General features: G+C 45.4%; 1 protein-coding gene across 1 annotated transcript in view; it reads right to left on the minus strand.

The window, feature by feature from the left end:
* Positions 1 to 1,000: 1,000 nt before the first annotated feature.
* The window catches only part of LOC127198342 (tubulin-specific chaperone cofactor E-like protein), a 138,509-nt gene continuing 114,252 nt past the window's right edge, over positions 1,001 to 25,257 (minus strand). Inside the window, exons 19-30 of the mRNA XM_051156244.1 lie at positions 22,985 to 23,184; positions 18,611 to 18,994; positions 15,965 to 16,251; positions 13,850 to 14,130; positions 10,858 to 10,968; positions 9,480 to 9,682; positions 8,399 to 8,562; positions 7,703 to 7,951; positions 3,290 to 3,452; positions 2,232 to 2,319; positions 1,852 to 1,968; positions 1,001 to 1,245 (exon numbers count right to left, since the gene is read on the minus strand). Coding sequence (XP_051012201.1) covers positions 1,145 to 1,245; positions 1,852 to 1,968; positions 2,232 to 2,319; positions 3,290 to 3,452; positions 7,703 to 7,951; positions 8,399 to 8,562; positions 9,480 to 9,682; positions 10,858 to 10,968; positions 13,850 to 14,130; positions 15,965 to 16,251; positions 18,611 to 18,994; positions 22,985 to 23,184 — 2,348 coding nt within the window. The 3' untranslated portion in view covers positions 1,001 to 1,144. The remainder of the gene's footprint in view (positions 1,246 to 1,851; positions 1,969 to 2,231; positions 2,320 to 3,289; positions 3,453 to 7,702; positions 7,952 to 8,398; positions 8,563 to 9,479; positions 9,683 to 10,857; positions 10,969 to 13,849; positions 14,131 to 15,964; positions 16,252 to 18,610; positions 18,995 to 22,984; positions 23,185 to 25,257) is intronic.

Raw genomic sequence — 25,257 nt, forward strand, 5'->3', positions numbered from 1 at the left:
TCAGGAACAATGACACACGTTGCTCAGGGCCCATGTAAAAAGAAGCTATGCATTTCCGCTCAGCTTTTCAGAGTTCCCAGGGGGGGGGGGGGGAACTGTTTTAAACCACCACCAATTTGACTCCAAGATAACTTCAAAACAAACTTAAAGGATGTTTTACTGTGTTTTTAATCTTGGAAAGGAAGAAACCCCAGGGAAAGATTTAGCAGGCCTTATATCTTGTAGTTAACTATAGTATGTGCTTATGTGCCACCTACAAAGGAGGATGTTGCCAGCTTCTCTTCCACAGAGTATCTTTGTGTTCTGGAGATGCTCTGTGATCACACATGGACAAGGACATCACATATACATTAAAGTTCTGGCTGATAATACCCACCTATCCCAGCGGCTACTACTGTTTCCTTTTCGTTTTTTTTAAAATCCTAGCATCTTATTAGCCTATGTACAGAACTCAATACCAATAGGAGCGCGCCCAGCTACTAAATAATGAGAAATACTTGAACACAAAGTTTATTTAAGGATAAAACACAATAATAAAAATTATTTGGTTGATTTGTAAAAAGTGAAGAACTGGGTTTGAGGGTCAGGATGGGGAGGGTGAGGTTCTCTAGGTCTACAAATGTTATATCCAGTGGCTGAAGCTGGCATGGCAAGGTGAAGGCCACAGCAGGTGGGGAAGGAGCTAAGTGTGAGCGAGCTAGGGCACTCTGAGCTCACACCTCTTAACAGCAGAGAGGTTCCTTAGAGGAAGTGGTAGCTTTAATTCAAAGTTACAGCAACAGCCCTATCTCATAACCACATGGCATCCGGAATCAGCAGGGGACAGACTGACTTTTCTGGCCAGATCTCCCAGAAGACTTCCATAACCAGAGGATTTCCCCTGGCTGGCTTTTAGCCTGAACCAAGGTCTCCGTTGCCGGCTGTTTGGCATTTAGAGTAAATACATGCTCTTCTCCCCCCACCCCAACCCCTCCCCCGTTGGCTTTGAAAAGCTGCTATTGCATACTGTGGAAGAGGAGCCAGGAACTTTGGTATCCCCCAGCTCTGACTGCTGGAGGAAGGTGGCGTGAGTCTGAGAGGTTGTCTTGACTTGGGGACACACACTTTTATACCTACAGGGACTGAAGAAAGCACCTTGAGTCCATTATGAGGTTGGGCCTGACTTATAGACAAAATGCCACAGTGAAAGCTGTGTCATGATGACAAGAAGTGTCCAAACGTGAAGTTCAACTGAAGAATTAGAGGCTGTGGAGAGAAAGGAACACAGCAAGAACAAGTCAGTTCAGTGTGGTTCAGAGCTGCCTGGCAGCACTCAAGCGAAAGGGAACTTCTTGGGGAAAGGGAAACTCCAAATGGCTCTGATCAGGGAAATCAGATGCCAAGGTTATTGGCTTTCTGTCTGGCTCTGTTTCTATGAGATGGGATCTCACTATACAGTCCAGTCTGGCCTGGAACTCACAAGCCTCCTGCTCGGCCTTCCAGGGCTGGGATTACAGGTGTGTCCCACCGTGCTCATACAAGCCTACCAATTTCAGCACCAGAGGACTTGGGGGTTGGATTTATGGTCAGCACAACCTTGAAATTACTGAATCAACTTTGTTTTCACTGTGGCCCATATCTTTTAGATGGAAGATCAGGGGTCCAAGAGGGGTTTTGCTTGGTTTGGATTCATTTTGGTTTTTTTTTTTTTTATGGGCTTTTTTGTCATGATATCGGGATTGCTTGGGTGTTTCCCAGTCTTTCTCTGGGATTCTCATAGGCAAGATGCTAAATGGTCTTCAGCAAGTTTCTCCTTGTGGGTAAGGAGCTTCTTAGTCACTTAGCTGCCTGCCCCTTTCAGAAGAAGCCCACCTCTGCAGCTCCTGCCATCTGCCTGCAGGGATCCGGTCACACAGCTGCACAGAGGCCCGTCCACCCGGCTAGTGCAGATCTGCTCACATCCCCCGTTGTCCTCACACCAGTCCAGTCCTAGAAATGAGCACATGGAAGACTTAATGATAGACATGTCAACCCAGCAACTCATAATCAAGGTGGGAGGGGCTTCAAAGAGAAGAAAGAAGAAAGAGTTGTTAGAAGCCAATGAAAAGGCTTTCCTGGAGGCAATCCACTCATACTGCTGTCACTCATGTCACCTCCTCGTCTGCCGGACACACATCACAAGGGAGGCACACCTGAGCCCTGAACTCCCATTGTCTTAGTAATCTATAGTGTGCTTTAAGAAACATACATACTTTTTCTCCTAATGGGTCCCACTGAAATGATCTGTTCTTTGGGCTCTTTTGAATAATCTGTGGCGATCCTGGAATTCTGTGGGCAATTCTGAAAGACAGAACACCAGAGGGAGATTTCACACAATTAGGCTGATAACTTATTCTTCGCCATGTTTCCACCTCCAAGAGAGACAGCGGCTTCGGCCTCCAGCACTATCGCTGCTCAGATTAATTAGAACCAATGCATTCTTGATCATCGAGCCCACTGGGACTCTAGGCTTTATGTCAAGCAGAATTAAATATACTCTCCACACTAGAATGAGATTCAAAGAGGCTCTCTGCTCAGGAATGAAAATTGTTGGATCTCGTCTGCTACTAATGTATGCAGCACCCTCTGTAAGTAGCTCTGACCATAATTCACATCTCGCTTCTGTAAACATGAGGTAGGCATAAAGATGGAATGTGAAAGACCAGGAATGAGGGTCTAGAGCAACACAATCTTGAGGTCACGGCCATCCGTGAGGAGGATGCCAGTCTGGCATAGAGGAGATGATGGGTTTCACTCCTCATCTGCAGCCTCACCCAGTTCCAAACTGTCAGAGCCTAGTGCAGCTCTGATGAGCTGTGAGTACTTAGATATGCAGTATTCTGAGTTCGAAGACCAATGGAGCCGAGCTCAGCCCCTATGCGTGCCTCAATACACTCCTTGAGATTACTGCAGTGGCCCTTACCCAAACCATACTTGTAGAGACACTCTTGGAGACTTTTTCAAGTTATTACAACAGGAGAATAAATATTACTGCTGTTTAGGGGTTCACAACGCTGTTAGCATCCTTCACTGTTCAGCTCTCCTATACAATTACTCCACCCAAGATGTCAGTGGCTCTAGGGGTCACGTCCAGTGTGAAGTCAATGGCCTTGTGGTATTGCAGAAGCTGGGAGGGTGGCACAGGGGTATCATTTCACTACCTTCTTTCCGCCATATTGGCCACCCACTGACCCCAGTGCAGCCACCTGGCGTCTACAGTCACCATGGAGCAGCAAGAGAAAGGCTGGGCACTTGGGTGTTCCGCACTTACAATCTTGCAGGAGTATTTCTCCGAGTCACAGAGGGACACCGCACAGTGAAGATGAACTTCATCATAATCCCCAATGAATTTGAAGACAGTGACGTGAAAACGACAGGTGAGGGACACTCCGTTCTCCTCAATGCCAATGGTGTTATCTTTGATGTTCTGACACCTATTCAGGAAAATAAAATGAATGGAGTCCTAGCTTTTCCCTCCCTCCCCCTCCTTCGAGGTTAGTCCTCATTTTCATTTCAATGTTTCACATTTCATATAAAATGGCCATAAACACTAAACAAATGACTTTGCATTTGATAATGACCTCCGGATTGCTTCGGTGTGCTGTTTATTATCACTCCCTCTTCTCCACTGTTCGTTTGGAAACATCGACTGCCACCTTGAATTGTTATCCTAACTGCTGCTACCAATGAAATGTCTGCGGGGACCGCTCTCAATTTCCCCACACTTCAGGATCTCAGTCCGCCCCCTCGCAGTGCCGGCATTCTACAGAGGACAATTTAACAGACACAGTCCTAGTTCCTCAGTTTTCTTCAGTTAATTATCGATGTTGGCAGGGGCCCCGATTCGAACCCCTTGGGACTCTTCCCACGCTAAAGCAAGTAGGAGCTAAAGGAGGAGGAGCAGGAAGAATGAATCCTAGGAATTGTTTTAGTGTGGGGGGGTTCCGCCTCTTTCCCACCTCCCTGCCGTCTTGTAGTCTAGCCAACACTCAGTTTCCACAACCAGCACATCCCCCAGGCACAGTGGCTTTGCTTCTAAAGCACTTAAAGGCTCTTTGATGTAGTCTCTATTGTTTGTGTCTTCACACCACACTTTCCCCGCTGGAAGACCTTTCTGCCCCTCTTCCTTGGGTCCCAATCTATAGCAACCACTTTCATATAAATATCTCCTATGCCCATGCCTGAGCCAGGCAGAATAGGGAGCCTTTCCTGGATTTGACAGCCGCACCCTGATGAGTGCGACTCGAGTGTAGGGATCAAGTCGCAGTCACCACTGTGACTCCAACAGACGTTATGGCATATTTGAAAATCATTTTCTGATAGATGAATGAGTGAATAAATAAAGGAAGAGAAGAAGGGGGAAGAAAGGAGGAAGGGAGGGAGGAAGGGAGGAACTGTGAACTCACAGGAGCCAAAAGACTAAGTGATAAAGATTTTAAAAGGTGCCTCTTTTTCTCTTTGTTTCTTCCCCCACAAGCCCACAGGATTAAATAGCTCAGCAATAAGGAAAATTAAAAATTGAAGTTATCCTTCAGCGTTCCCACACCTATTAGTTTTCGTAATTAGACAAAATGCAACTTGCTTTTCAAAGCAATAGTCTCTTAAATGCTTTGAAAGAAAAACTAAGCACCTCAGTTTTCCTCGTCATTATTATTCATTTGGAGGGTCTAAATTGGTTCAAGGATTTTCAGTCTCCCAAACCTCACAGGGACCTTCCTTTAGCCAGCCCTTGTGGATAGCATGAAGTTTAGGTATCAGAAAACCACGCAGCAGAACAAAGGGGGATCAGGGACAGCTGTCTGGACACCTCTCTTAAAGGGAGCAAACAAGCCAAATGTATTGACTGACACTTGTCCTTTTGCCTTTCTAGGCATTTGAACAGAAGGGAGAAGTTGCCTGGGTCCCTAGATGCCTTAGCTTCTGGTAGAAGCTGATTTTGTCTCTGCCCTCCACATAGCTGGGGAGGAAAAACTGGCCCTCCCTGTATGTGGGGGGGGGGCTCTGTTTTGATGCACACTCATTAAACTGAGCATGTTTTCCCATAATTCTTGTGGGGGGGAGCAGGGACAACAATAAGCACGCTCCTCCAAGAAAGGTTAGAAGGACTGATGGAGTACAGTTCTCTCTGGGGATGAGATAATTTCCCACATAACAACGGTTTAATTTGAAGGCCTTTATTTAGACAGACCCAGGTGTAAGCTGAGATTTATGAACATGCTTGCTGGCTTGCTCTCCCTCTCTGGGCCAAGTCCATTAAACACTATTTTTAAAATGCTAAATGCTAAATATCACCTTGTCCTTCAAAGGAGACCTAAACTTTGTCACTTGGGTTTCTACTGTAGAATGGTTCATATGGTAGCTCTTTTATTTTGATAAAAGGAATATTGTAAAGGGAGGGAAAAGAGAAAATGGCACCGCTAATGCTATCTTCAAGGACTGAGGGACACTGAGCAGTTTCCAAGGCCCTCCCTCTGTGTCTTGGAGGGCAAATATCGATTCAGAAAGATAAAAGATTTAGTGAGGTTATTGCTGAGAAATCCCATGACATGCCTGGATAGGTATCACCAGGACATTCAGGTCACTGTGTGCTCTGACACATAACATGACTCCTCTGCCCCTTTTTGGTTGGTGGCCTTGAGTGATCTCTGCCTATCTTCCCTAAGGTTATGTCATCAGCACAGTAGGGGCTATTTATAACTTTCCCAGAGTCATAGCCCTCGTCTCTTAGTGCATCTATCCCTTTTCGCAACTGTCACAAAGCTAATGACAGCTTCCGGAGCAGCAGTGACCCACAGAGGTAGACAGTTACCTAGGCCAGGCAAGTTCACTGGTGCATTCTCCCAACAAGGGTGATCCAAGATGGGTGACTCGCATGTGCTGCCCTGGTGTCTGAACTAGAACTGGATGTGCTCTGTCCTTAATGATGGCAGTAGTGCCAGAATGTGAGGCCAGGATTGCCAGCATCTAATTAACCAGCTCAAGGACCGAGAGAGATAGATGAGCCAAGGCAAGAGAGAACAGGAGAGCCTTGACATCTCATTGAGATCAATCATCCCGGAAATCCACCCACATCTGGGATTGACTCTATAACTATTAAATTCCTCTCTCTCTCTTTTTTTTTTTTTAAATCTTTGTATATGTTAAGTATATATACAAAAGTATAAGTAATTACTTACACTGACTTCTATCAGTTATGATAGAAAGAAATCTGATTTATGTAATCACCTAAATTAAGAATTCTTATACTGGGTAACCATTGGAAAGTCACATGATGGGAATGCACAGCCTTCAGCTGGTGTACTAAAACTTCGCTGTGTTTTACACTGAAAGAAAGTACATTTCTTTGCATATGTGTGCCGTGGTATTGAAATAAATGACTGGAACATTTATTAGCATATGTGTAAATTGCCTGGCCCACACAATGTTTTTCTTCACTCTTGTTTGGTCTAATCTTCTCATTCATTAATTAAATACATTTTGTTGTATAACCATGTTTCAGGAAATATATGAGGGGGGAGGCATATAATAATGAGTGTAAAGGAGATTGATGAGCAAAAGAAACCTCCTATGATGCACAGTTCCACTTTCTACAGTTTTGGTTATTCACATTTCAATTCAATGGAAAAGCTCAGACATAATTCATTAGGTTTGAAATTGTATGCCGTTCTGGGTACTGTGATGGACTTTCATGAAGCCCTGCTCCAGCCAGCCAGGAGGGGAAGAATTCCTTTGTCTAATGTGTCCACACCATACATGCTACTTACCACACTGTACATGCTACCACTAGTCATGCAGTAGCTGCCTCGGATATCACTTTGACTGCTGTGGGGTCTCAGGGGGTGTGCTGGTACTCTGCATGCTGAGTTGTCATGCACCTTGCTCCTCCCATCACATCAGCACAGTGTCCCTCAAATCCTCACTATAAGATGAAGGGTGAGTACACTACAGAAGGATGCTTTGAGAGAGAGAGACCATGCTCCCATGACTTTTATTGTACTATATTGTTTCAATAGCTCCATTTAATTATTGGTTATGATTGCTAATCTCTTCATGTGCCTAGTTTAAGCTTTAAGCTTTATTATGTAAATATTATACCTATACAGGAGAAAATGTAGATAGTTCAGGACTATCTATGGCTGCAGGTGGTCACTGGGGATCTTGGTATGTGCCCCCGCTCAGATAAGGGGGAACCACAGTATGCTAATTTTTTTCCTACTTTCAATATTATTGCTGCTGTTGTTGTTTGATGGTACTGGAAGCTGATCCCAGAGCCTTGGTGCATGCTGGGAGAGAACTCTACCACTGAGCACTATCCCTAGGCTCTTCTTTCTTATGCCCACATCTGTCACAGTCCGTGACCTTCAGCTACTCCCACTGTGTCTTTCATTTTCAGAATGCCAGATTTCTCTCAAACTGAAGGTTGAAGCAGGCAGATCATAATCCCTTCCTTAAAGCGTCACATGGTGAACTCTCTATGACAGGAGATCCGCCACTAACTTGGGTGACTTTGGGTAAGTTGCTGGATCTTGTACAGTTTACCTCCCAGGGTACGAGAATGAGATGAATCTGCTGTGGCTGTCAGCAAAAGCTAGTGCACATTCTCACTCTTAAAAGATGATGCAGAAAATGTTACACTAAAGGCTCTGAGTCCGTGGTCAGTGGTGAGGCTGCCACGGCCACTCACCCTCCTTCAATGATGAAGTACCGAAGCTTGTCATTGCTGTCTCGGGAGGGAGTGGCGTAGCATTTGTTGAGCGTGAGGATCAAGTGTGTGGAGTCAGCTCCAACCACAAAGACGCCCACGTAGAGCACATCCCGAGTCGTCAGGACGACTTCCCCCTGGCGGTAAGGGTGCTTGTAGGAGGCATTTTTGTAAAGTGCCATCTTGGTGGTGAAGCTGCCCTCTTGAGTTGGCACTGTCAGGTTGATGACACTAGCAAAGAAAGAATCACATGCGAGGCAGGGAACCCAAAATAAATAAAAGTAAAAGTAAAAGCCCCAATGTTATTTATTCAACTAACGGCCATTTTCCAAGCTAAAGTGTGGAGGGAAAGCAGAGCATGCAGTCCTAAAGTCTAAGGCTGCCTTGTATAATTTGGTCCCTACATGGGGCAATTTACATTTAAATGAAATTAAATAGAATAAAAAATTTCAATTTATCAGTCCCCTGAGCCGAATTTCAAATGCTCTTTGGTTGCAGGTAGTTACTGTATCACACAATTCAGAAACGAAGCGTTCCCGTCATTAGAGCATCTTGTTTCCAGAAACAGGAATTATATTTTCCCTGCTGCTCCAAAGAAAAATGCTCACTATTCTGATACTGCTAACCTTAGCTGTCAAGAAGAGGGAAAGCACGAGAGCAGCCCGTGCACCTCTTTACCTTAGCATAGGCTTCACAACAGAGTCCAAGGAGATCTTGATATCTAGCTCATAAGCACATGAAAATTCCACATTGATCGTGCGGTCCCTCGTAATGATGTTGCCTGTGTTGTTGGCACTTTCGATCCAGATTGTGTTTTTATACATGATGTGAGTGCCATTGGACTGCAGATCAAGGGGAGGTCAGAAACCATTAAATACGGAAGCACGCGGTTAGCATGTAAAAATCCATCCCTCAGAATTGCAGAGAAGTGGCTTCGCTCCACGCCAGACCCAGAGGCTAGACTGCATCAGTGCAGAACCGGCCTCAGACCAGCTGCGGGGAAAGAAGTGTTGCCATAGATATGAACAGTGCCTTTCTGCCCGATAACCTTGAATGCCCATGGAAGGCAGACTCCATGGACCACCGAATTCCAACTACAATCAGGTATCTGTTGGAATGCAGGCTGGAGAAAGCATGAGATACTAGCAGGGCCAGGTGAGCATAAATTAATTCGAAATTCGTTTCAGTCCTTTTACTTGAAATCTCTCTTCTAACAAACCTTTTTCCAGGTGCACTTACAAGCACCAACTGAACAAGTGAGCTTTGCCTCCTTAGGCATTCTCCCTCTGACGATAACAAACAGAGGAGTAATATCTGTTTTACATCACAGGAAGGAACAAGAGGAGGCAGGAGATGCCCAGCTAAGCCAAATACTGGAAACTGGGACACTAAATGCTGGGACCTTTTGGCATTTATATGTCCAACTCCTTTCCTCAGCTAATCTCCTTATGACCTAAAACACCTGGACGGGGCATTAGAAGCATAAGAGAGGTAACAAAAGTCTTACAGATATATAGACCAAATGAAGGCAGTGGGCACTGCACACCAAGGAGGAAAAATGCACCACTTAGAAGGCTTTTTCAGTTCACTCAACCACGTAGCCCCAAATGAGAATACTGATTCCCAGTTTTTTATTTTTTTTTTTTTTGCATATTCTCTCTGCTATTTATCAATGAGTGCATTTCTAGGCAGACTTCCCTGACCGTAAGGATGATGTCACTACCTCCGCCAAGTGCTCTTCCCTGCCCCATCATCTCACCTGCACAATGTTTCCACAGTTCCCTTTGGTGTTGTTGATTTGAAAGGAGATAAAGTCCTCGCCCTCAATGCCAGAGCATTGCCTGTCATTGATTCTCACCCCCTCTCTCTCAAAGCCCAGCTGGAAGAGCTTGCACTTAGATATGGACACTTCCATCTGGGCTGCCTTGCAGGTCACCTCTGCGTCGATGATGTCATGGGAATCTGTGGGAACAGGAAGACAAGCCTGTCAGACGGAGTCAGTCTTGCTGCAGGGGGTGAGCTGGGGGGCACCCATGGCCATGTTTCTTTAGAAGGAGGAAACAGTCTCCGCTTAGAGGCTGCAAGCATTTCTAATTAAGCTTTGATCATACCAAATGAGTACATGAATTCATCCAAAGCAATAACGTGGGCGTTGGTGGAGGCTTATTAAAAAGATAAGAATACTAATAAAGTGCTTTCTGTCTTTTCTGTGGAAACCCAGGCCTTCCTCCCACACATGCTGGTGGCAGGTGCTTTTGTGTAAGTGACACATAGACTCTGTCACAGTGTAGTCTTTCTGGGGAGCAGATACCTCAGGAAGCACAGTGCTGGCCTGACCCTACCACCCAGGCTGGCTGAGTCTAGCCCAACGGAAGCTAGTGAGTCCCGGTGAGTGCCAGCAGAGGCCTTTTCTCCAAGTATATAAGCACTTGGTAGTAAGAACTATAGAAATAAAGAAAAAACATTTTCATGGGCCTAGGTCCCCCTCTGAGGGCACATTCTAGCCAACTGGGCTTTTCTCATGAACAATGCTAATTTAGCATGTGCTTGTGAGTGACTTGGTCTGGAAAGGGTCACAGAGCCAAAGGACAGAGCGCTTCCCCTGTAAGCTGACATCCAGTTGGACACAGCTGAGGGCAAGGCCATTTCCAACCCTGAGGATCTAAGGTTAGGAACAAGACAAGGAGTGTTAGCTGCCACTGTTCACATCAAACATTTCATCTGTGTCTTTAGTGTCAAAACCCTTTGGGCCAGATAAAGCTGGCTTGAAGTCAGTCTTAAGGCACCAGGAACTCTCCTCCTATTTCCTTCTTATTGGCATCAAACCCACTACTTATCTGTGAGTCTAAAAGACCAACTTGGATCTCTCTGATGTTACTTGGACTCACGTGGAGCTGACAGATTCCATTCACAGACCTGTTCGCATGTTGTTAGAATCTACTGAAGGAAAGAGTGTTGCAATGAGGAAATGGTCATGAGCCTAAGTTTGAGGCTGCCCAATTGTTCCCTGGCCCTCAAAAACTTTGCTTTTGGGTTTCAAACAGAGTGGAGAGCACACATAGCCCTTTCTCTGGCCCCTTCCTTGATGAGCTTCTGCACTGGACTTTCTGGGTGGAAGAGACGCACTAATCACTCACTGTTTCCGTAGGGGGGCGGCTCAATGCACCCACATAATTCTCCTCCATTGTCCAGCTCACAGGTCCTGTTGGGACAGTCTGCCCCCACACAGGGGTCTTCAACCACTCCTGCTAAAAAGGAAAACATAGAAACACACAATTTGATTTTCACACCTACACGCAGCGGCAGCGGCTTACAGTCCAGATTTGACTCTGACTAGCTGGGAATTGTCAGATGGGCAAGCAAGTGCCTGCAAGTTGACAGACAGGGTAACTGCTAAAAGGTAATGGCAGGCACTCATGATTGGAAGTTTCCTGTGGCTCTACACCACGCCTTAAGCTTTAGCTGAATTAGCATGACTGGCTCTCACAAATACTCCTCAATTGGATTTATTATAACTCCACTTTAATAGCTAAAACTTGCCTAAGGTCATCCAGCAAGGTAAGTTATAGAAATAAAATACTAAAATACTGACGTTTGTCTACCAAGTAATTCTATAATTTCTGCGCCCGCCATATCATTATCACAATCACTATATCCATCACACCATGCTATATCTTATATGTTTTGTACATCTTATAATTGCTTGAATTTTCTATATTTATAGCAAAGTCACATTCAAATACTTTGTTTCTCTGTTTCCAGCACCCAGACATCTTATAGGCAGTGCTCAACAAATATTTGTCAATAACAAAAACCTTAGGGCTCCCAAGATCTCAGCGAGGCCCCTTCTATTGAGACATGTTTGATTCATAGTGCACCTTCTCCATAAATATCTACTTCAATTTATAAAAACAGACAAATCAACAACATATATATATATATATATTTCTCCAATTAAATCAAAACTACCATTTTGCTAAGGGGAAAAAAAGGATACAGGTAATGTGAAAGCTTGGGGGATGTAAAACATCATCGTGTGGTTCTGAACAATACTTCTATAACAGGCGACTCTTCCCTTCAACACTCACTGAGAGCATGCCCTTACAGTGGCTCTCAACCTTCCTCATGCTGCAGCCCTTTAAAAGAGTCCCTCCTGTTGTGGTGACCCCAACTACAAAATGTCTAATATACAGGATGTCTGATATGTGACCTCCAAAGGGGTCACGACCCACAGGTTGAGAACCACTGCCTTAAGTGATTTCTCTCTTTCTGTGATGTCTCTCCTTCCAACCGAGAGAAGAATCCTGTTCAGCATACCACCGCATTTTTTTTTTTTTTTTTTTTTTTTTTTTTTTTTTTTTTGGCTAAGGAAACAGTTGCTCGTCATGAGCTATCATTGCTTTGAGAGTTTTTATGAGGCTTAGAAAGAGCACACAGGTCAGTTACAAGAAACAAGCTCAGGAGACCAACTGTGTGTGATTGTAGTAATTAATAACAAGGCTAAGCAAAGAGTCTTTTACTAAGCAAGTAGGTTTTTTTTTTTTTTAATGATCTCACCATAAATGTATAAAAAAAAAATTTCCAGGCTTGGTTCGCAGCACTCATATGATTGTTCACAATCATCGTAACCCCAGTTTGAGGGGATTCAACTCCATCTTTTGCCCTCTTCAGATGCCAGGGACATACATGTATACACACATACATGTATTCATACATACAATAAAAATAAACAATAAAAAAATATAGCCTTCACTGCACACATCTTGTTCGATGTGGCTGCCAAGCCCATCCAGTGAGTGGGTAATTGTGCATGGTGAGAGAACATGGATGGCTCAGCCTCATGCCTTAATTTCTAGAAAGATGAGTGGAGGAAAGCCATCGGCATCACTTAAATGCATTTATTTTGAAAAGGCTTCCTGTTTTTAAGACCTTTCCCCTACTCACCAGTGCATTCCCTGTGTCACACAGGAACAGGCACACAGTGGGCAAATACAGTCAGTGGCTAAGACAATGTGAGAACGGCTGAAGAGAACAGCGACTGTGAAGAGCTTGTGGCTCACAGGAAGAAAAGCTCATCCCAAAATATAGAGGTCCACTTCTCATTTGACACATATGATTTAAACACACTCTGACATAAAAGCTTGTGTGTGTGTGTGTGTGTGTGTGTGTGTGTGTGTGTGTGTGTGTACAGTTATATCTGGACAAACACTTAACTGTAACATTATTTAAGATGTGGTTTTTTTTATAAACATAGTAGAGTAAAATATTAGTCACCAAACACTGGATCTCCAACAGACTTAACAGTTTCTGAAAATAGCAAATATATATTTGAATTAACTACATAATTTATCATTTTTTAGGTTCTGAATTGAGTGTACTTCCACACTTAACCATATTTATTATATAAACTAACCAATCTGTATGTGTGGTTTGGGAACGGTCCTGGGTACATACTGGCTTTTAGACGCACTCAGACTTGGTATTGTGTGTCTTGCTATGAACATATGCTCTGTTGGTCACAGTATCATACTGTGTGGGTACACATACGCATAGCATTCACTTATATGTATATGTATTTGTTAAGACCTACTCCATTTATTTAATAACACAGCAAGAAGGTAAATACTATATATAAATTGAAGTTTCTTACTGCAGAAAACAATGCATGAACTAGAAGTTTTTAAATCTCCATCTAGTTTAATATATGGACCCTACAGACACCCATCTGCAGCTTCCTTTGAAGCCAGATGCAGCCAGTTCAGTTCAGTCTCGCCACTCGCAATTTCCCTTTCTGATATGGAAGTCATGGTGGAGCAGTAAGCAGTAAGAGCAGCCAGGAGGTCCAGGCTAGCTATGTCCATCCACAAGGTCAGCAAGCCAGTGCTTCTCCGACCTAGAGCCCCATCTTCTTCAGCTTGCTTTTCAGATTCCATCACTGGACAGAGTTACAGGCGGCTTAGGCTCCCCCGGAAATGCCCCTCTTTGAATCTCAGGGGACAGCTCACAGCACTCTTCCCTCCCCCCCCCCCGACCCCCTCGTGGAGCGGATGGATTATAAAGATGGGGTGGACCTCACATCAGACAATGCTACCTACACAGCACCCAAGGAAATGAAAAGAATTCTCTTACAGCAATTCTCTTTCTCAATCCACTCGGTGCTGAGGATGCCGAAGGAGCGGCAGGCCTCCCCGTAGGCAGCGAGGGAGCCGCACAGCTGGAACTTCTTGTGATTGTAGCAGCCGTCCAGGTAGCAAGACTCGTAGAAGGGGAGGGGATCGAGGAGCCCGTAGCAGGGCTGAAAGAAGCCCTTCATGTCGGTGAGCTTCAGGCAGTAGCCATCACCCTGCATGGCCTGGATGTGCACATTGTCACACATGGCCGCATATTGTGAGAACTGTAGCTCGTTGCAGCTGGGGGCGAGAGGTCTGGTCAGAATAAGTGAAGCCAAAACAGCCATTTGAGTTCTCCCATAGAAGGCTAAGACCCATCTGTTGTACCTGTTGGGCTAGCCCTGACATTCATATAAGGCGCAGAGAACGGTGTTGACCAGCAACATGACCTTAGGAAAGCCAGGGCCTGCTGGTCTCTATCCACTTAAAAAGGTGAAACAAAGTCAGGTGTGGTGGCTCATGCCTGTGAGCCCAGCACTCAGGAGGCAGAGGCGAGCAGATCTCTGTGAGTTCGAGGCTAGCCTGGTCTACAAAGCAAGTCCAGGATAGTCAAGGCTACACAGAAAAACCCTGTCTCAAAAAACAAACAAAGAGAGGCCAGGCGTGGTGGTACATGCTTTTAATCCCAGCACTCAGGAGGCAGAGGCAGGCGATCACTGTGAGTTTGAGGCTAGCCTGGTCTACAAAGCAAGTCCAGGATAGCCAAGGCTACACAGAGAAACCTTGTCTGAAAAAAACAAAAACAAAAGCCAAAAAAAAAAAAAAAAAAAAAGTAAAAGAATAAGAATTTCTGTTGTTCATCACTGCAGTAGAGTGAATATCAAATACCAGAATGGACTAGCAACCAAAGTGCCATGTGGCAACAGGTATTGATGTAACAACCATTCATACTTCGATGTAATTCACTGACACCACAGACATGACAACCACTACCACCGTATTTGCAGAAGAGCAGTAACAATAATGCTGTTCGCAGAATTAAAGATCCATAAGGAAGCTTCTAGCCAGTTCTAATTTAGCTGTCCGACATCAAAAGCCAAACAAGAGCGCTGCGTGCAGCTGGAGGGAATTCACAGGAGCAAGCCAAACAAAACAAAACGAAAACAGAAACACAGCCGGCCCAGGGGGACTAGGACCTTGCTTATTGGTCCAAATGTCCCTAAAGCAGCTGCTCTTCTTGTGAGTCACTGAGTGGGATGGAAGGAGAGTCAGGAATCTACCTAGTCCTGGCTTGGCACTCACAGGACCTCCCGTGCAAATAAGCCAATTAGAATGCTTCTCCGAGTAAAGGAAATGCTGAACAAGATGCTACGGTCCGTCCCTGCTCTGGGTCCCCCAATTCACAGAATAACCTTAACTGAGATCTATTATTCAGTGTTTGCTTGGGGCAAGGCCAGGTGCCTGGAGCACCCTTTCTACAGCTGGGTACATGGATGCTACCTGACGTGTAGGGAAGGAAGGGATCCGGCCCTTGTTAAAGCAAGGAAATGTCAAGAAGCAGAAGCACGTTCACAGAGCCAGAAAGGTATCCGCATGGTCCTGCAGCCGAGGGGGACTCTAAATCATGATCTTTGCAATAGCTCGTTTAGCTCTGTCTCAGCTAGCCAGAGGGGAAGAGGCTGATAGTCATCTTCATAACCCATGTTTTCGAAAAGGCACCCTTGACTCGCAACAACTTCCGCCTACATCCGCAAAGCCTTCTGGGAAGAGTTCAGGTTACTCAAGCCCGCCCCAGAGCTAGGGAGCAAAGGGGCTGCGTTTCTTCTTTCTAGGTAGCTAACTGGTGAGAGCTTCAGATTTTAACCCTAGGAATACTCTTCCAAGTAGCTGAGAACGGAACCGCACGATAACTCAGAATCAGATCATCTAAACCCAGCTCCTGCCATTAAAAAAAAAAAAAAAAAATTACTGGGGCCTCCAATGCACCTAAGCTCCAAACGCTAACCTCAAAGTTCTGTGTGTCAGGAAGGGAGATGGATGCCAAAGAAAGTGCACTCCTGTTCATGCCTTCTGTGGATATGGGGAGACTGGAGCAGCCAGTCTGTGCTTTGAACTGCTGCTGAGGTACACTCACCTCCTCTGCATGCCATTGGTTTTCCAGCTCTGGGCCAGCACTACACTGCTCACCACTGGTTTCCCCCGCAAGGTCACATAATCGTCAGTCATGTCTCCATTGAAGTTGCCACAGAGGCCACACACTTTGTTCTGCAGTCTCTCGCTGATGCTGATTTTAATAACATTGAAACCATTGTAGTAAATCTGGATGTCAGGGCTGGTGTCAATCACCAGAAACCCCTCGCTGCTGTAGATTTTGGTTGCCAAGCCAGTTATAAATGGGACATTTACTTGTGTGCCGTTCACCTATTAGAGCCAGAAACACAGGAAGTTGTTAGTGGGGGGGCTGGGATTAAAGAGCCAGATTTTGAAAGCCCCGTAATCTCTACCACAGTTATTCAACCCAGCCTTTGTGCTGGGCCGTCAACCATGATGTATCACAAAGTGAGTGGCTGGGTTCCAATAAAGCTTTATTTACAAAATCATACAGGTGTGAGTGGAGGGGGCAGTTCAATCAGCAAACCATCATGCTCAAAAGCATGAGGAAATGCTTTTAGTCCCAAGAACCCACACGGAAAAAGTCGGGCATGGTAGCTCATGCCTGTAATACCAGAGTTGGGGGAGGGGGGCACTGAAACAGGAGGATCTCTGGGATGTACAGGGCAGCCAGTCTAGACTCTTCCAAGCTGGTGAGAGACTTCCATCTCCAAAATAAAAGAAGTCAATAAAGATGGGCAGCGCCTGAGGGATGATAGACTAGGCTGTCCTCTGGCCTCCACAAAAGCCAGAGCACACACAGTGTGCTTACATACATACTGATACACAGACACAGCAAGTATATTGGCCACAGGCCATAGTCTGACAACTCCTGCCCTGGAGTTTAAGGACATACACTTATCTTGCAGTTTCCCTACAGGAGGCAAACTGCAGAAACATAAGAGTTAAGAGAGAAGAAAACATCAGGATCATATTGCCTTCCGGGAGTGGACAAATTTTTTGTGTTAAACTTTCCCCAGCATCCACCAATTACTGAAAATGACACCATAATCTTGTTCTAAGGGGAGTTCAACCTGGTTACAGTGGACCTGGGGAGTGCTGCCATGTTTATTGTTTTCTTGTTTATAATGTGCAAACCTGAGGTCTTCCCAGACGTCTTATAAAAACAATATTTTCTGCATTTGTCATTTTCCTTCTTTATATAACATTTCTTAGCCCTTGAGATGGCATATAACATACTTTTCCTGTGCTTACAAAATAAATTGGATTTCCCCCTCTGGTTATTAGTAACATTCCATAAAAAATATGGCTTTAAAAATCTGCTTTGGGGTATTCCTCGGCAGTGCTATCTGTGTGGCTCTCCTGGTGGTCACTTTCACCTCCTCTCGTGCTCTCGGCCAGTGCAGCTGTGTCTGCGCAGGCCAATTTGCAAAAGGAATTAGAGTATCAAAACCAGTAGTAGCTGGGGCTGGAGAGATGGCTCAGAGGTTAAAGGCACTGCCTGCTCTTCCTAGAGGTCCTGAGTTCAATTCCAGAAACCACATGGTAGCTCACAACCATCTATAATGTGATCTAATGATCTCCTGTGGCGGATGGCATACATACATGCAGGCAGAGCACTGTATACATAATAATAAATAAATAAATCTTAAAAAAAAAAAAACCAGTAGTAGCTTTCCTGGAACCTAAAAGCCAGCAGTGAAACCCAGATTCTTTCTTTTAAGCTTGCAAAGAGCCATTCTCCTGCCTGGCACTATATACTAAGCTATTTGCCGACTCTTTAAATAAAGATGCGTTCAATGTTAGATTTTGCTGAACTGGTTGTGAAAGGCAGGTAAGGGGCACTATATTCCAGCATGTCAATGTAGCTCTCTCCTCCTCACACCCTCCCTCTCACCTGAGCTCACTGTGTTGGAGCCTGGCTCCATCTTTTGGGTCAACCTGATATGACCAGTCTGACATAACTACAGACTGGGGACTCAATAGTTCAGAAAAACAATTAGATTTTTCCTAAGTGGAATGGGTAGCGTATTCAAATCAAATTGTGGTTATGGCGGTGAGTGGCTTCTTCGCAAGTATTAACATACAGGGCTTAGATCTATAAGGAAAAACAACCAAGGCAGTGGCCCGGAGGAAGAATCGACCTAAGATAAATTCGTCATTTTCTTTCCGTTGGAATGTCATCTTGGGCCCTCTGGTAGAGACAGTTGCTCCACTGGGCTTTATTTAGGTTGCTGCTTTTACAGGCAAATGTTTACCTTCTCTTTTTAGAGAAAGCATGGCAAAGATGAGGCTTGATCGTAGAATAAGTGAGCAATGCCAAGAATAATTGCAAAGTCTCTTAAAAGCTAATGAGATGCTTTTTAGAAATTAATCCAGAGTAAAAGCTGACTTATCTACCATTTTATCACCTGGAGCTCGATTGCCACCCTACCGCCATTATAGCCTGAGATGCTAATTCCTGTCTTTGGAAGCATCAGTGGCCAAGGCAGGGGCCCATTCGTACGGCCACGGGAGCTTCGTGCTTTAAATCTCTGGTACAAGGACACTTGGGGGCAGCCCGTTATTGCTCTTCAGTTGTTATTTGGGATAAACTACAGTGAGCAGCCAGATACCACACCCAGGGGTCCCTTGGCACACTTCATAAGAATCGAAGTCAGGTCGTCACCTTTACAGTATTCCGGTCATTGATGAGAATCTGCTCTTCGTTGATATAGAAATAGACTGGTGAGATGATAGTGAGATTGGGTGAGGACCACTTGTCGAAGTTGATGATGAGCTGGAAGGAAATGTCCGGCAGTTTCTGGCAGATGGTGGAGAGCACGAAGGCGCAGTTGGCAGGGAAGCGCAGGAAGGCTCCATCGAAGGTGCGGAAGACACCGCCCCCTGCCGCCAGGCAGTAGGAGGTCTTGGTGCTGAAGCATCCACGCACCCCACTGCGCAAAGCGCACTCTTCGTCCGACTTGCACTGGCGTGGGTCACACTGGATCAGGTTGCGCCTGAAACAGCGGCAGCGCCGCGTGCAGTCACTGTTCCAGAATAGCTGCTTGGGCTGGAAGAGAGGTGCCATTTGAATTAAACTGTGAACTCAGACAGCAGTCAAAGCTGGAGACCCCCAAAGCCCGCTTAGCCACCCTTTAATGCGTTCTGGAGTTCGCACCAGAGAGCAATGGAGTCTGCCTTCATTCAAACGTTTGTCCCGCTTATGCAATTTGGAGGCCAAATAATATGCAATTTAGACTTTATTGGTCTCAATCAAGGACTCTGAGATCTTAATGGCTGGGATTGCTGAACTAATCAGAGCCTACCTGAACGTGCAGCTAGCTGTTGGGACTAGGTGAGGAAGAAAAAGACATTGTCGGTTTTCTGAAGCCTGAGAATCATGCTTTTAAGAAATAGAGGCTCCACTTTAAGATGAAATTTAAATTCACTTGGGAATGAGAGATCAGTCAAAAGAAAACGATAATCAACTCTCACGATCAAGCATTTCAAAAATTTCCGGCACCCACCCTTCCCCCACTCCAGCCTCTCCTGGTTTATTTCTATTGCAAGCGCCTCCATTTGTCTCTGGGTGCTAATGGTGAGATGTCTGGCTCTCATCATAAAACAAAACAACAACAACAAAAAAAAACCTCTGAGACCAGGCCACTAGGAAGCTGGTCCCAGCCCTCACCCTCCCTCAGAGGAACCATCCAGAACTGTTAAAGTGTCTCTAGCACGAGTCTCCTTTACTTATTTTATATTCTTCCTCAAATAGGCAACAATCTGTAGACACATTCTACTCCTCATATTCTTTTTTTTTTTAGAAAAATATGTATTATTTATTTATTGTATATGAGTGCCTTATCTGCAGAGGAGAGCATCAGATCACATTATAGATGTTTGTGAGCCACCATGTGGCTGCTGAGAATTGAACTCGGGACCTCTGGAAGAGCAGGTGGTGCTCTTAACCACTGAGCCATCTCTCCAGCCCAGAGTTTATATTCTTAATCTTGTACTCTATCTAGATTGGGAATGTTGAGGAAGGGCCATCCATGGCTATCCACATGGGAGGACCACAGTAAGTAGACAATAAAAACTAGGGCTACTCCCTGCCTTCAGGCTGAGCATCCCTTGTCTTAAGTGCTAAGGACCAACAGAGTTTGCATCTGGGAGTTTTTCTGACTTAGGAGTAATTGCACATATGTGATGAGATATCTTGGGAACAGGACCCAGGTCCAAACATGAAATTCGTTTATGTTTCATATGTTCATTCTACACTTATCCTGAAATTTTAATACAATATTTTATATGTCTTGTGTCAAGGTTTCATACTGTGAGGTTGTTTTTAGCTATAGCATCAAGACTGTGCTCAAAGGGCTTCATATTTTATAGTATTTTGTATTTCAGATTTTTGATTAGAGATGTTTAAGTTATATCAATTTACCAGATAGTACTATCCAGAAAAAATGGTTTTTTGTTTTTGTTTTTGTTTTTGTTTTTGTTTTTTCAGAAAAGATGTTTTAAGACACACAAAGGGGCCTATGATTCTGTCTGGTCACTGTTTTCTATCTAACTACAAATTTAACAATACCCTGGTATTGACTGATTGTGACTCAGATTCAAGGGTGAACAGAGGGCAAGCTCTTCTAGCCAGTGCATCATTCATCCTCCAAGTGAAGACATCAGAAGCCTGGTCCTTGCTCCTTCTAGCTCTGTAACATATTCCGGGTCCCCACAACCCCCACAGACTGACTTCATTTCTCTTATCAGATTTTTACAATAATTGAGCGGTTGGCCTGGCCTCTGTTTGATAAGAACATTACATTGGTGGGAAAGGGACAATAACCTGATGTTTGTGGATATGATCAAGGGTGAATCATTAATCCAGAGAAGACCTTGATTGTGAAACCAGCATCAAAGGGAAGTGCCTGGCCCCATGCTGCCTTCTTTACCTTAATTAGACATGACAACGACAGCTGGGTGATTACCCTACATGCTAATGACTAGATGTGTTCCCTTTTTATTTCCAAAGAAATCTGCTGTATAAACAAAGCCTCCAAGCTTGTTTGAATTGAGGCAAATGGATGTGGATTATTTGTTCTGTGACTTTGCCACTTCCCAGATAGAAGCTGTTGTCAAAACCCACTGACTTTCTGACGAAAACCAGATAATAATGCTTATAGTCCTAATAGCTAACCAAGGGTTGTTACGAGCCTTTCTGAAGGATTCAGATTGATTTTATATGCACCATTTCATTAACATGCATATATATATATATATATACTTTTTTTAAAAAAACAAAATGTTTCTCAAAAGAATAAGAACTACCACCATACAAGAGCAGCTACCAGTCACTGAAGGGCTGAGGGCCAGGTACCAGGCTGGGCAGCTAGCATGGGGCATTGCATTTAGATGACCCCATAGAGGAGCCACTTTCAGCCACATTTCATTCATAAGGAGGCAGAAGGTCAGAGAAACGATACGGTTTGTTCAATGTCACTCCTCCAACAGCAAGATAGCTATGGCCAAGTGCAAGCCCTGTTCTCTTCGGCCACACTGACACTTAGGATCCCTGTGGAGGGGTATATGACATAGTTGATAGACACATCTGGGTCATCACCAGGCTGGGAGCAGAGTGTAGACATGTGCTCTTTGGGTCTGGAGTCTGCTTATAACAGCTTCCAGATGAGAACACCCAAATGATTTTCTTCTATACACTTTGCCTTGTCCCTTCAAATGATCTTCCTAAGAGTTAACCTGGGCCCCAGCTCTTCCGAGAAGCCCCCTTATTAGTTTTACTATTCCGTCACATTCACCCTGTCTTTCTAATATAACCTCCCAATGCCTTTTCCAATGAAAATGAAATTGAGCATAATGCCTACATTTCTATTCTTTTATTTATTCCCCCAAATAAAGGCAGCTCAGTCAATCTCAAATGAGTCAATGCATCTTTACAGAAAGGAGGCATTATTTATTTTTGCCTAGTTGAGTTCCAGTTCAGACACTTCAATTAGATTTCTGGCAAGCAGCTCCCACCTTCATTTAAAATTGATCTACTCTGCAGGGTATCATTTTTCACTTGTTGATATGTTACTTTGTAATTGTTTCCCTCTTTAAAGCACAATTTTTGTTTCTCTTCTGAGTAGGTTTTTTTTTTAAGTCCCTTACATCAGGGAACACTCTTCCTTGTCCTCCACGAGGCTACTTGCGTAGTGGCTGGCACACATCCAAGGCCCAGTGTTTGTGGGTTAGTGGTCTGCTCACATTTGACTGAAGATTAGGCTTGAGGCAAAAATGTCTGGCTGAAGACCTTGTCCTCAAGGCTTTTCTTAGTTTGGCGTTACGGCACGTTAAAGATTACAGGGCTATGGACGTGCCTCCATGGTAGAACACTCACCTAGTGTGTTCTAGGACCCGGGCTCTCTCCCCAGTACTGCCTCTTCCCCAGATCTAAATAGTAAAATGATTTAGCAAGCCAATGTGTTTTCTTGGGAGATGTGGAGGAGGGGGTCTCTTCATTGGCATTCTGTTTACACACCCCGACACCAGTGGGGAGAACCAAAAGGTAGGGGTGAAGGCTAGAGGTAAGCAGTCCAGCCCTTCTAGGGTTGCTATCAGAGTGACAAATAGCACGTGTGGGAGCAGCTTCAACAGCCGGAGAGGGAAGGCCACTCCTCCCAGCCTCTAGCCCCATATTTTCTGCTTAAAAACATCCTTAACGGAGACAGCTACAAATGTCAGATTCACAGCCACTGTATTTCCAAACTAGAGTGCCACCAGAAGCTTTCAGACATGAGATTTATAGGGAGGCGGTCAGAAGGGCCTAGAGAAAGGAGCGAGAGAAAGGAGGAGGCCTTGCCCATGCCGGGAGGCAGGCGCATGGGATTCCAAATCTCACAGGGAGCAAAGGCCTCCCCGGAACACTAGTTAACTCCTGCACTTCAGCTCCCTTACTCCACATCCATCACCACGGAGCAGGAGGCCTGGGCAGTTCTGGCTGTCCTGCTGGCCTTTGTAGAGAAGCCTGCCTGGTGTGGAGGAAGAGGCCTCCTGTACCCACCTCATAGTATTTGCCATCCGAGTAGCAGCCGCAGTTGTGGGGCAAGATGCAGCTCTTGCCGTTGAGGACGTAGCCCGCATCACACTGGCAGCCCTCCACACAGTAATGATTGCAGTCACTCTTCAGGCGGATAGCAGCACAGCGAGGCTGGCAGACGCTCACACAGCTCTCATAGTGGCTGTTGGGGGGACAGGTGACCGCTGGAACAGAAGCAACCAGGCAAGTCACAAGGAGCTGTAAATGGCTTTCTCACAGCCTTGCTCGGGGAGGAAGAGAGTTCCTGGTGAGGGAAGAGGTGTGAGGCTTGCCACTTTCCTTCATTCGTACTCTTTGCTTGTGAAAAGCCTTTGCCTACTTCCTTGCAGCTTAATTGACAGGCTGGTGTGTGCAGAAGGAAGGGGCTGGCGTCTCTTCACATAATGTTTGTCCTCTCTTCAGTGTTGGCTTTTGCAGCCTTTATTGCCTGCCACTGTGAAAACCCACGGGCCACAATGAATCCTCATGAGGGCTAGACAAGGCTGATACACTAACGGAGCTTCATTCATATCGATCCTCTTATTCACACTCCCGCGGACCAAACGCCCCATCCTTCAAGACCCACTTAGAGAGTCATGAGATAGTGCCCCCCTGCTGTTACCAATGCCAGTCATACGAACCTCCAAACCTCCATCGAACCTTCAGTCTAAACCTGTGGCTTATCAGCAAGAGATTCCTGAGCCACACGATCTCTGAAAATGTGTGTGTGCGTGTGTGTGTGTGTGTGCGTGCATGTGTACGTGTGTGTGCGTGTGCGCGCGCACGTGCATACACAAATTGGCCTGAATCAATTACCTTCTATGTTCTGAGATGCATCTAAAGCTGTCTCTATGGAAGGTAAGCAAGGTGCTGATGACTAATGTTGTGTTCTGGCATGAAATGCAGACAGGTTATTTAGGCTCTCTGACCCTCATCGTCTTTGCGTCCAAGATGCAGATTACCAACAGCGCCTGAATTTGTATGCCCAGAGGAGCTCCATGCACATCGGGTTCAATGAGTATTTACCAATCACTAGAACAAGGCTCGCTGGCTTGAGAGTTTTACAGCAGCTGTTATCTCAGTCAATGCGTACTAAACGCACAGCAACTATTTACATGGGAACTTCTCTATAACACAGGTAAGGTTTCAAGGCTCATCTTTCATATAGTGGTAAATAACTACTTGTAGAGTACACAGTCCTAAGAATATTAATATATAGATGTGCTTATATCAAACTACCACAGTATGCTATTTATACACGTGTGTGTGTGCTTGTAAATTTCAGTTCAAAAGATAATGCTCTCATGTCATAGAAAATATAAATGCCCTAGGTGCGATTACTAATAAATTCCAGTGGATTCTTGCTCAAATTGTCTATGCACATAGATGCGTGCGCATGCATCTTAGCCACAGCGGGGAGGCACAGAACGGAGCAGAAGCGACAAACCTTGCCACACAGTGCCGGGCGGACAAGAGGGCGGCCAGCAGGTGCAAAGGGCGGATCAGCGGCAGGAGGGGAGGGGGAGAGGAAGAGCAGGACAGGGGAGGGGGGCCCGCAGAAGAAGGGGGAGAAAAAGGGCCGAGAAGGGGAAGGGGGAAGCGAAAGGATAGGAACACAACCACTACCACCACCACCACCAGCGGAGCATCACCAGCACCACCACCAGCGGAGCAGCACCACCACCACCACCAGCGGAGCAGCACCACCACCAGCGCAGCGGAGCACCACCACCAGCAGCGGAGCAGCACCACCACCAGCGGAGCAGCACCACCACCAGCAGCAGCAGCACCACCACCATCAGCAGCGAGAGCACCACCACCAGCAGCATCTTAGCACCCACCAGCAGAGCAGCACCACCACCAGCAGCAGCGAGCAGCATCACCACCACCAGCGATGCACCACCAGCAGCATCGAGCACACCACCAGCATAGCCTTAGCACCACCACCATCATCATCTGCATCACCACCACATCAGCAGCATCACACCACCATCATCATCTTATCACACCACCATCATCAGCTTCATCACATCACCACCATCATCATCTTATCACCACCCCACCATCATCATATCACCACCACCATCATCATCTTATCATCACCACCATCATCATTATATCACCACCACCATCATCATCTTATCACCACCACCATCATCATCTTATCTCACCCACCATCATCATCTTATCATCACCACCATCATCATCTTATCATCACCACCACCATCATCATCTTATCACCACCACCATCATCATCT

The sequence above is a fragment of the Acomys russatus genome, chromosome 14, assembly GCF_903995435.1.
Source record: "Acomys russatus chromosome 14, mAcoRus1.1, whole genome shotgun sequence".
NCBI classification, from domain to species: Eukaryota; Metazoa; Chordata; class Mammalia; order Rodentia; family Muridae; genus Acomys; species Acomys russatus.